Consider the following 12,890-nt stretch of genomic DNA (forward strand, 5'->3'; position numbering starts at 1 on the left):
ATGACCATCGTGAAAAGCAATCCAACAGAGGCCACCAATCCCGCGGATAATGCAAAATCGCCACTGTCATCTTCATCGTCATCCTCATCATCTTCCGACTCGGACGATGGGTCGGATTCGTCGAGCGATTCCGATTCCTCGTCGGCGTCCACCAGCAAAACCAGCAGCAAGCAGAGTAGTGGCGGGTTACCATCTGAAAAATCCCAGCAATTCAGTGTTATGAGGTACGACCCATGATACGGAAAAATATGGATTAAAAACAAATATTTTTAACGCTTTTCAGTTAGGGGAATCAACAAAAACAACTTTATCCAATAATTTATTCCATAGCTAATATCTTCGTCCTTGTTTACAGCTCCGATAGTGCCGGACTTCGAATGAAAATAGCTATTCCTCGAAGCCAATCCAATGCGACGCCAACGCCTTCTCCAACGTCGATCGGGTCAACCCAGCAGCAGCTTCCATCTCCTTCGAGTGCTGGAGAGAGGAAACCGAAGCTTGACGAGATCGTTTGTACCGAATCAACAGTTGCATCGTTGGGCAGTTCCTCCGCAACAGGACCAGTTTCTAGTGGATCGGCTGCTAATAAGGGTTCGGTGGAAGCTTCCTCCAAGCACGGTGGGACCAGTGCTATGAGGAAAAAGAGTGCCATGGTGGATGGGACAATCCGGGGTAGGACAACTGGTCTTCAGGCTTCTTCCGATGGTACCAATTCGTTGAAAGGCTCCGGAAGCGGCAAGTCAGGCAAAACGGTTGATAAAGTAGGATCGGCGCGTGGAAGGCCTTCGCCTCTGAAACCTGCCAAACGCCAGGCATCTGGAAATGGAGAAAGTGCTGCTAGTCGCCGGAAAAAAATCCCCAGCGAAAGTGACTCTAGCTCGCCAAGCTCGTCCTTTGCGTCCTGCTCAAGTAATAGCGATAGCGATACGAGTAGCTCTGCTGACGAGAACAATAGCAATCATCGTACTAATGATAAAACTAAGCCAGCGGGACGAAACACGAATTCTAGGACATTGTCAACGACGGGAACTGGTAGCTCTGCGACATCCGGCAAGAAGCAAAAGATTCTTAAACGAAAAAAGGTACGTTACCAGCAACAAGATGCTACAAAAAAATTAAATTTAATTATGCATTATGAGTTCATTATGAGTTCGAAATTGCGCATTGCGATTGAGCGTATCTTCATTTAAAGCAGTGAGCAGATTTAGCAATGAATTTTATGTTCGCCCATAATGAATTCTGTAAATGTTAATTTTCCGCCGAAAATTTTAACTTTCCGCTAACTACTGAGAAATTAATTCCGTCCCAACCGCTTTGAAAGTATAATAGAATCAAAATCATGAACAGCAGGGTTTCTGTGAATTTATTTCTCATAAAAAAATATTTTCGATCGAATCGAACGAAGCGGTTGACTCGTGTTTGAGTTTTATGATACCGATAATACATATTTATGCGCGCATGTAAGTGCGCGCGAAAAAGAGATGGAGGCAGTAGAGAAAAGTTAAAATAAATAGACAAAGTTTTTAATTGCAAGAGTTACGCATTCGATCGATGGAAGACAATATAGCAAGCGGATAGCCAGATGGCTTGAAACCATTTCTGTGTATTAGCGTAGTTCCCGGTGTAGAAATTTAGAAACTGTCTGGTACGGGTTTCCTTTTTTATAAAGAATTTACAAACTTGAAGTTGGAGGTTTCCAAATCCGAATACCGTACCCGGGATGCATTTATTGTATTATTTCTACTGTATTCCATTATTATAAATTGACTACTGTATTCAATTAATTACTAAAAATATATTTCATTTTCGCACATTTTTAGGCAAGTCGAACAGTGACGTCTAGTAGCAGCGACGAGGAGGACGAAGATGAACCCTCCGCAGCCCGTAGCGGGAACAGAGGTGGCGGAGCGAATCGGTCGAACGAATTCAGCTCGTCCGACTCCAGCTCCTCCGATGAGGACACAAAGGGCTTTTCGGTGTCTCGATCGAAGGTTAAAATGTCCGCTTCCAATTCCTCTGCTTCAAAAAGTAGCGCTTCAACATCGGCTTCCGGAAAGGATGGTGGATTGCTGACGGTTGTTGATGCTGGGATCTCCCTCGGCAGGCCCCCACTTATGACTTCGACACCAGCAAAGCAGGGGCCATCGCTACCGTCTACCCTCGGTAGTGTATTGTCAGGTGCTGATGGTGGATTGACGGCTGAGGGAGGCTCCTGTTCGAGTGATAATGAATTACCGGCCCTAGTCAGTGCAGCTATTCGCCGGGTGGAAAGTGGCTCCGATGCAGAGAGCATTCGTGGCCTATCCGCCCCCACGCAGCAGTACACCTCGAGCCTACTTCGAGACTTTGTCGTTAAAACGCAAATGCTCGGTTCGGTTGGCGGCAGTGGTGCTCTAGTTGGAAGTAATGGTGCATCGACGAGCGGAGCGCCAATCAGTGGAACCAGCGGGCAATGCTCACCGTCATCATCCTCGTCGTCGTCGTCTTCCTCGGGGTCGTCTTCATCGTCCTCATCATCGGTGGAGGAAGGTGCCGATCCGCCAATAGGAAGCATAGGACCCGGTCCTGGTGGTGGTGGATCGGAGTTGATGGCACGCAAAATTAAGACTGAATCTCCCGTACCTTCACCGGGAGCGCTCGTTGCAACTGGTCGGAACACACCGATTGTTAATGGCGTTACCGGAGGCAAAAAATCAAATCAACAGGCCCCACCCGCTCCAACTGCAAAGCGACGTGGTCGCCCACCGAAATCCAGCTTGGCAAGTGGATCCTCCGCATCGGTCGCATCCATGAGGACAGCAGGTTCTGCGAAGGCAGTCACTATTCCGTGCATTCCGATCATTAGTGAATCGCCCGATTCTGGCATTCTTTCCACGCATAGCTCCAGCGGTTCACCAAAGACCGACAAAGCGAGAACGTCCTCATCTAACGCGGGACCTCACGTGGGAGCGGGACCAAGCTCTTCCACGACGCGACGTAGTAAATCGGAAGCACGCAGTGACCCTGTCGGAACTAATGCCATACTATCCACAGGAGGGTCTGTCTTTGGCGAAAATCCGTTGCAACCTGCACTCTCTGCCGTAAGCAGCCGAGCATCGACCAAGTCCTATTCGCTTTCGTCCTGCCTCGATCGGAATACATACGCTACCGAGCGGGTCCTGTATCCACCGCGTGCCGTTAAGAAACGAGGCGTTGGAAGACCGCCGAAAAAGGGTGACCCCTCGTTGCAACTGACGTCATCTTCCAGTGCTGTAAACGAGCTGTTGAGTCCGGGAGCCTCTGCTGCTGCGCAAGCCGACGATCGGCTAGATCCTCACTGGCAGAAGATCGATATAAGCAAGAAATTTCATGAACCGCGTCTTAGTGGCTACAAAAGCGATGGGGGCCATTCGACCATTTGCTGCAGCAAGCGACTCGCTTCCCAGAGTGGCTACATTAGCGATTATGGGGGCGTCGGTGCAAGCAGCGGACGTAGTAGGTTGTCTGGCTACAAATCGGACTACAGCGTCCGTTCGCGACGCAGCTGCGGCCGTGGCAATGGAAGCGGATACCGGAGTGATTATAGTAGAGCGAAAAGTTGTGGCTATCGTAGCGATTGCAGTACACGCCATCGGAAGCAAGTTCGGCGAAAACGGCGCAAGAAGGTATCGCAGCAGCAACAGCCGCACCAGCAGGATAAGCAGGAACATCATCACAACAATAATCTCACCGATCGCAAAAACTACAATGCATCTAGCGATGGTGGCGGTGGTAGCAGTGTGAAATCGGCTAGTGTCGGTGAACTGGAAATCATGTTCATGGCCGGGCTTACGTTAGGAAGTACAAGCGACGAGGATAGCAGCAGCACAAGTAGCAGCACTAGTAGCAGCAGTAACAACAGTGTCGAAAGTCGAGAATCCTTCTTTTCAGCAGCCTCCCGAGAAGGAGGGAATCAAAGAGGAGGAACTAGTAAGGCGAAACGAATGCCTTTGGAAAAGGGAAAGAAAGCGACCGTGGCCAAAAAGGAGCCGGTGAAACCTTCTCCGTCGCAGAAAACATCACGCAAACCAACGCCACCCAAGGTTGCATCTCCGGTGCCACCACGAGGGATGAAAGTCACAGATAAAGGACGACCACGAGGAAGGACAGTGGCAACGGCTGCCGAGCGTAAACAGAAGGTATTTAATCTGACAGAAGACACGAACACCATCCAGCACGAAGTACTAGAGAGAGAACAAATGGAACAGCGAACGGGAAGCAGAGCCCGTCGAAAGTCCGTCTCTTGCTTAAAGCAAACTACGAAACCTTCTGTCGCGGCGACGGCTTCCGTGGCACTTAAGCAAAAGTCTTCCGCAGCAGCTGTAAAGAAACCGGCTACACGAGGACGGCCACCTGCGGTTAAGAAACAACCGGGCGCGACAGGAGCACCGACCTGCGCATCGACCGATCGGCAAACGGTAGACAGTTTGAATGTTCTGTTGGCGCCACCCAAGCGCCACCGCGTGCTGCCGAGCAACAATTTCGACCAGGTGTTTGCGTCGATGAGCAGTAAACACCTTACTCCAGGATCGGTAACCAGAGACGGACGGAAGCCGACGATTTTTAGCTTTTCCAGCTCAACCGTGGCACCAAATAACGCCTTTGCGGCGTTTTTGTTGCGCGGAGCAAAGGAGGGCGACTTGAAAGATGACGGAGAGATCGGTGGTGAGCTGCTGTCGGTGAAGAAGCTTCCGTTGTCGAAAGCGAACGTGATCAAAAACTCGGAGGAGTGCAACCGAAGGTTTCAGAAATCGAACTCATCCTTCGCGCTGTCCTTTGGCGGAGGCATCGGTACCATAGCGGGTTCGGTCGACCTATTAGCACGGATTGCGGATGGAACCATCCCGAAAGCATCACCTGCGAAGTCGGTATGCTCAAAGCGCAGTCGCAGGAAGAGCTGCATGAGCGACCGGTTGGAGGTGATGTCGGTGAAGAGTTACGGGGCTTGCGGCAAGATTCGGCAACGACGCTTAAGCACCATGAGCCGATGTAGCAGCCGGTCGGCAGGATCTAAACATGCCACCGCGCGGATGAGGCGGCGTAGGAAGCGCTTACGCTCAATGTCTGTCGTTCCGGGTGCCACACCCGGAAGCCTGTCGGCTGCTGGCGCTGGCAGCAGTGTCCCTCTCGCAGGGACTGCTGTTTCCTCGAGCCTGGATTCGAAAATCAACGTCGAGATTGATCGGTTGAGTGAAAGCTTCGGTGGGATGTGTCGAATCGGTGGAGGCAATGACGCTGGTCCATCTTCTGCTGGACGGTCACTTAGTCCACCGGAGGAAACGAATTCTTCCAGTACACCATCAACGTTGGTACCGGCCGGGAAAGGAGGACATCAAACGAAACGCTCGGTGAAGAAACGAAAGGCTTCGGAACATGTCACCGACTCGCCATCGACAACCGGGAGTGGAGCGGCCTCGGGAAGTGGTGGTGTAGGAGGTACAGGAGGCGCTGCAGGTGGTACGGGCAAGCGGCGCAACAAAAAGTCCGCTCCAACGCAGAGTCCTGACGATCACAAATTGCCACTGAAAAAGCGACACTATCTGCTTACACCAGGCGAGAAAGGTAACAATAGTGACAATAATAGCGGCGTTGATGAAGCAAAATCCGCAAACGCAGCCAGTGGATGTGGAATAGGTGGCCCAGGAGGTGGAAAAGGTGAACCGGAAACCATTACGTTGAGTGCGGTTCTCTCCGGAAGCCACTCGGTGTTGAATCCTTGTGCGTTTTCGAGTGGTCGATTGCAGGCGAACGCCACGGGAGCAGCTGGTTCGTCGCTTGCCGGTGCAGTTACGAAAGCAGTGACACCCAAGAAGCGCCATTTGCTTAAATCTCCTGAACCAGGGCCCCTGCTGGCGGATAGTGAGCTTCCGCTGCAGCAAATAAAATCCAGTGATTCTCCGCTAACGATCGCCAACGGGAGTGGTTCGAGTAATATTCTGAACACCAGCAGCTCGTCATCGGAAGGACCGGTTGGTGGCGGTGGCGGTAGGAAGGGAATGAACGAGACAGCCGGGGCAAGTCCCTCAGCAGGCAGCGGAAGCTCAATCGGTACTGGTTCCGGTGGCAGCAAGAAGAAACATCATCGCCAGCAGGAAGGGCACTCTGCATCGTTGCAATCATTGCCAAATAGGGACCGTCAAGGGCACTTCACGGGATCAGGAGGAGGTTCTTCGCTGCAGAGCGGAGCTGGCGATAGTAGCAGCATGGCGACAAGCCACCATCACCACCATCGCCCGTCTGTTATTCAATCGTCAGCCTCCGTGCTACCAACGGCGACCACCTCCAGGGTGTTTTCGAACTCACCAACTGGTCCTCCACCAGGCGTTTTTGAACCTACGGTTGATTTGGAGCTTGCCATCCCACCGGCCGCTTCCATCCCGTCGCTCATCGCTAAGGTTGAAATGCTCGATTCACCACGGCTCAGCAAGGACACCGGAGGCGCCATAGGATCATCAGGTGTCGCAACGAAGCTAGAATCCGACGAACTAATCGTATTGACGGTAGGCCAGAGGAAGGCTGTCGGAGGATCGGGTGCCGGTAGCGGAGGTTTGCTGTCCACCATCACCACCATTCCATCGTCCTCCGAGAAAGTGCTCGAAAAGTTGCTTACCAAAACGGGCGCCCATCATTTGCTGTTGAAGAAAAAACGCAAAAAACCCAACCGCACTGGCTTTCCCACGGTGAAGAGGAAGAAGAAGAAGGTACCGGAATGCGGTCCCCTTGATGATGCCGCCGGGCTGGAAACGATGTGTGCTATCATTTTGAAGCCGGAAGTTGGACCAGACCTGTTCGACTCTTCGAATCTTACGCGACACGTGCCGTCCGAGCAGGAAAAGACGAAAATGAGGGAAAAACAGCAGCAACCACAAGCGGGTTCGGGTGTGGAGAATTGCGATCGAGTACCGAAAGAAGGTGAACCAACGGATCGTTTCATCGAACGGCACTCGGGTGTGGGGCGACCGCGTCTGTCCGTGGTCAGCTTGGAGAAGCTCCAGGGAAAGCTTCCTTTGGCAACGGGTAGTCGCGAGGTAGCTACGACTCCGCCGGCTACGGGTGGTCGAGGACGAAAGTCTGTGATCAATCCACTGGCACCGGAGCATCAGCTAACGCATCGATCGCACGACAGAACCCGCAAGGACGACACAGCGCCGACTTCCGGTGGTCGAAAAGGAAAGAAAAGACAAGACACGTCCAAAGCGCTGGTTACAGATACGAGCAGTAAGCGCAATTCTTCGATGGAAACCGACGGTCAAACGACGAAGGAGAGAAATCGCAGCAAAAGCGTTTCAACGATTTCGGATTATCAGCTCCCGAACATCGTGCGGTTGAGCGAATCCTTAGCGAGAGGAACGACGAGGGAAAACAAGGAAAACAACAAGCTTAATTCCGGGAGGCCTTCTTCGGTTGCCGGTAAGAAATCGATGGCCAAAGAACCGATCGCGAGCACAGACGCTTTGGCCATATCACTGGAACTGGATGGCGTGATTCGTCGAACTCGCAGTTCCTCGGTGGCGCTTGATTCTATAGAAGTGAAAAAGCTGCAACACGATGCAGATTATGTTGGCAGCGAGAAATACGCAGTCCAACCGACCACACCGACGCGGATGTCCTCCGGAACGAGCCATGGAGTACATCCGGCACTCTACAATGAGGACTCGACGTCACTCGACTCGATGCCACTGCTGAAGCGCATCCATTCGCGGTCCCTCTCCCGCATGCAGTACGTCATCACTCCGACGGTGCTATTGGAACCGCTGGCCACATCACCGAAAACTCCCGGTCGGCCAAGAGGTCGACCACGGACTACTTCACCCATCACGGCCACAGAAACACCGCAATCTCCCAGCACTCCGACACGCGGCCGCCCCCGCACGGCTCTTGCCATTACCAGCAATTCTCCGACCACTTCTAACGATCGTGCGTCATCGACACCGTTGCCATCACCAACGACAAGCCCGACGGTTGGTGCGAGAAAGAAGCGAGACGGTCGGAAATCAGTTCCTACCGACATGGAGACCATTCTTGGGGAGCAGATCGAAAGTGCCCGACTCGCTACGAGAACCACTCCATCGAAGTCCGTAACACCTACACCTCCGGTCGGTTCCATCGTGGCGCCGGCGAGGCTGAAGCGCGGAAAAAGTGACGAAACGCTGCGAGCACAAAAGCACTCCGAAAAGCCGACTAAGAAGCTACGGAAGGATAACGGAGTAGAACCGTGCGAATCGGACAGCTCTCCGATTGTGGAACCTGTTGATCCGGAAGAAACGGCACACGCGTTACAGCCGGCTTGCTCGGTCGAGGAGATTGAGCACGATCCGCTTCCACCGGACGAAGGGCCTTCGGACTTCTTACGACTAGCCGAGACTCCCTCACCGACGTCTTCCGCGGAAACGCGTGAATCCGTTTCCGGAGCAGGGACTCGTACTGCGAGCAGGAAGCAGCCCCGCAAAAAGTATATCACGGCGGGTCTCTTCTCCGACTGCTACAAGGACGATGGTACCAACGGTGAAGGCGGTTCGAGTGGTCGTTCCGCACCAAAAACACCACCGGAAACGTTACTTCCACCACCGGCGTACTGCGAGCGTTTTCTGCGGCGCACGGTGCGTGACTTCCAGCTGCCGTACGATGTCTGGTGGCTGCAGGAAAATGGAAAACTTCCGGGAAGGAACACGGTGCCAAGCTGGAATTATCGCAAAATTCGCACGAACGTGTACTATGACGTGAAGCCAAATCCTTCGACGGATAACCCGCAGTGCAACTGTAAACCGGATAGTGGCTGCCAGGACGACTGCCTTAACCGGATGGTGTACACCGAGTGTGTACCGGAACACTGCCCTTGCGGTGACCGCTGCCGGAACACGAGCATCCAGCGGCACGAGTATGCGCCAGGGCTGGAGCGGTTCATGACGGAGGAGAAGGGCTGGGGCATCCGATCGAGGGAATCGATACCGAAAGGATCCTTCATTATGGAGTATCTGGGTGAAGTTGTGACGGAACGGGAGTTCAAGGAACGAATGCGAACGCTTTACCTGAACGACACGCACCATTACTGTCTAAACCTGGACGGTGGTCTGGTGATCGATGGCCATCGGATGGGCAGTGATTGTCGTTTCGTGAACCACTCTTGTGCTCCGAATTGCGAGATGCAAAAGTGGTCCGTGAACGGGTTATTTCGGATGGCGTTGTTTGCGTTGCGCGATATACCGTCCAACGAGGAGCTCTGCTACGATTACAATTTTAGCCTGTTCAATCCGTCCGAGGGTCAACCTTGCCGGTGTGGGTCGGAGCACTGCCGCGGTGTGATCGGCGGGAAGTCGCAACGCATCAAACCGATGCCAATCGGGACGTCCGGGTGTGGTAGCGTGGGCATCGATTCTAGGCGTAATCCTTCCGAGACCGAAGCCGATCCTAGTAAAGGTACCAGTAACGGCACCGGTGGAGTTGGAGGACCTTCAGACGGATCTTCCACTGCGGGCAATGGTACGGGAAGTGGTGGCGCGCTGGTGGTCGAGCTGAGTCCGCGTAGCGCCGCAAGATCGCGTAAACGACAGGCGAAGAAAAATCAACCTATTGTGCACCTGAACGGAACACCCCTACCAACGTTTCATCCTCCGACGGTCAAGGAGCGTAGTCTGATCGCGGAACATCACTGCTTTTTGTTGCGTAACCTGAATAAAATTCGGCGGCAGAAGGAGCGTTCGGGAGCGATGGTACCGCCAGGAGGTGCCAATGCCGGTGCTACCGGAGCACCTGGCGTCGAAGGTGGACAAGGAACCTCCACCGGGGGAGCAAATGAACCCACGGGCGCAGTCAAGCCTTCGTTAGCCTCTCAAATCTCGGCCTTGCGCTGTCCGCGCAACATTCGCACACGAGGCCTTGCGTTCGTTGAGGACGATCCGGAGCTGGAGAAAACGGCCCGTATTGCTGTGGCGCTGAAGGACATATGCGTTGAAATTGCCACTCTAAAGGGTAAGTGTGTCAATCCATGCTTCCGGTAGATGGTGATTAAGTATCATTTTTACTTACGTATGTTTTCCAGATGAAAAAGGGTTGCCTTTCATCAACAAACTGCAGCTGCCGTCGAAGAAGAAGACCCCCTTGTACTACGAGCGCATCCCGAAGCCACTGGATTTGGGCCAGATCGAAACGAATATCGAGCAGGGCGCGTACCGGATGCCGAAAACGTTCGAGGACGACCTGCTGATTATGCTCAGCAATGCGATCAAGTATTACGGTATCGGATCACCGGAAGGTGTCGCCTCGGAAGCTCTCAAGTCGCACTATTACGCCTGCAAACAGCAACAGGTACCCAAACTGCAGGCCTACATCGGCGAGGAGAACGAGCTGTTGCGTGGTTTCGTCCCTAAAAAGGAGCCGGAAGATGATGCGGGAGCACCTAAACCGAAGCGTGGTCGTCGACAGGAACAACCAGAGGACATCATCCGCTGCATTTGCGGCTTGTTTAAAGACGAAGGCCTAATGATACAGTGTTCCAAGTGTCTCGTGTGGCAGCACATCGAGTGTACCAAGGCGGATCCGGCCGTAGAGAACTACCTGTGCGAAAAGTGTGATCCTCGTGAGGTTAACTACGAGATCCCGCTGAACGAGTTCACGGAGGAAGGTTACCAGTACTACGTTTCGTTAATGCGGGGCAAACTGCAGATCCGACAGACGGACACGGTGTACGTGCTGCGTGACATACCGATGGCACCGGATCCAGCGGATCCAGATGCACCAGTGCGGAAGCACACGTACGAAACGATCGGCAAGATCGAGTACAGCGAGTGTGACATCTTCCGTGTGGAGAGCCTGTGGAAGGATAAGGAAGGTCGTCGGTACGTGTATGGGCATCACTATCTGCGACCGCACGAAACGTACCACGAACCGACACGCCGTTTCTATCCGAACGAGGTGATGCGCGTGCCGTTGTATGAAGTGATCCCGATCGAGCTGGTTGTAGACCGATGCTGGGTGCTCGATCCAATCACTTTCTGCAAGGGACGACCAGTTGACAGCTCCGAACCGCACGTGTACATCTGCGAACTGCGTGTGGACAAGAGCGCGCGGCTATTCTCGAAGATTTCCCGACACTCGCATCCGGTTTGCATGAAATCGTACGCTTTTCACAAGTTTGAACAGAAGCTTAAGATTGCGAAAACCTTTGCGGTAAGTTACTTGCTGCTGTCTGCCAGTGGAAACCATTAAACAATGATTTCATTTCTCTTCCGTTACAGCCGCATGATTTGGGTTCGTTAGCTCATCTGCTCTCGATACGAGACAGGCAAAAGAAAGGATCTAAAAAGGATGACAGCAGTGTCGTCGGGCACGGTGGCAATGTGAGCACAAGCTCAGTCAGTGGGTCCGGTTTCGGCAATACTGCAAGCAGCTACTCATCCGGATCGAAGAAGATGACACCGATCGTACAGCTGTTGCCACCGCCACCGAAGGTGAGTACGATAGAGATCCGACAGTTTTAACTCTACTTTTTCACCCAAAGATCACTCGCCCACATACATGATCATTCACATTCCATTCGCGTCCGTTACATACATTTTTGAAGCACGTCACGATTAGGTTGCAATACAATCAAAAAGCCAAAAACTCACATCTTCCAGAGAACGTTTGTGGAACGGAGTGTTCTGAACCACATTTAGTATCATTTTTCTTATCAACAAGCTAACATTCATTTCAAAAAACATCAGCATAATAACTATTGAATCTCGCTGCATCGTTTGATAACACGTAACGTGAACATTTCTCCTTGTTTTCTATTTATCTTTTCTGTCTTCCGAAGACGGACTTGGGCACAGAACGAACCCTTGGGGTTAAGCCTGCGACGCGTGAGGCGCAGCCGAGCAGAACCAAGGTCCATAATCATTTGATAATTATATGCTTCTGTAATAACGTTTTGAAGAGTTTCGTTCATTTGGTATCGATCACCAGATGCGTATCTGGTGATGATCTGCTGGTGATCGATAGACGAAAGCTTAATCGACGCTACGCATGATCATTCTATTAATGTATACTGTTTTATTTTTTCATGTCCTCGTCGTCCTTGCACACCGTCACAGACGCTAGCGGAGAAACGTAACCGCCTGGAGCAGGTGCTGTCGCGGCTTATGCAGAAACTAAACCTCAATCCGAACGCTTTGCCAACGGTGGACATCTCTTATCTGCTGACAGGACGCGGCGCTCGGTTGCGACGGACCAACAACTCTACGCCGGTCCCGGTTATTTGAGAGTGGGTTCGTAAGAGGAGAAAACGGCGCCGCAAATGGAAGCGATGCTACGATTGAGGACGACGCAAAGCAGCCTCATCATGGTTTCTCCTCGTCGACACCTGCTTGGATCGGGATTTGTATGAACGAAAATGTTTGCCATGTTCTGTTCCGGGAGAAGATCTTGCGTTGTGAAACGACGCTCTCTAGAAACAGGATGATGGCCAGCACTATAGCTTAAACAACATTTAAAGGGAACAGAGGATCATGAGCAGAGCCAGATCCGCATCGTTTCATGGGATGTTCTTTGAACGCGAATGCAGATGCGCATTGTGAGTGTGTCTGCATTATCCCAATGCTGAATGAAGAGATTTATTATTTATACTCACTCCAAAAACATGCACACTCAACGACACAAACGTTACACATTTCGAGGTAAATATACCTTTATATATCCATACTCAGCCACGCACGCATATTACACCACTCATCCCATGCTGTACCTTATTTTAGAAAGTTTTTTTTTAATTTATTATTGTTAACGCGTCAATGAACATATTTATCCATCGTGAAACAGAATTGTTAGCATTTGTCATCTCTCCTACTTGCTTTGAAGCAGAGAAACAAATGGTGGGAGAGAGCCATTTATTTGAT

The 12,890-nt window shown here is 51.9% G+C and overlaps 1 protein-coding gene across 1 annotated transcript; it reads left to right on the forward strand.

The window, feature by feature from the left end:
• On the forward strand, window positions 1-12,257 carry LOC128731541 (histone-lysine N-methyltransferase ash1). Its single transcript, XM_053824666.1, has 7 exons — window positions 1-224; window positions 356-1,082; window positions 1,821-9,987; window positions 10,058-11,184; window positions 11,253-11,465; window positions 11,813-11,884; window positions 12,090-12,257. The coding sequence occupies exons 1-7, from the start codon at window positions 1-3 to the stop codon at window positions 12,255-12,257; spliced, it is 10,698 nt and encodes a 3,565-aa protein (XP_053680641.1).
• The last annotated feature ends 633 nt before the right edge of the window (window positions 12,258-12,890 follow it).

The sequence above is a fragment of the Anopheles nili genome, chromosome 2 (assembly GCF_943737925.1).
Source record: "Anopheles nili chromosome 2, idAnoNiliSN_F5_01, whole genome shotgun sequence".
In the NCBI taxonomy this organism is placed as follows: domain Eukaryota; kingdom Metazoa; phylum Arthropoda; class Insecta; order Diptera; family Culicidae; genus Anopheles; species Anopheles nili.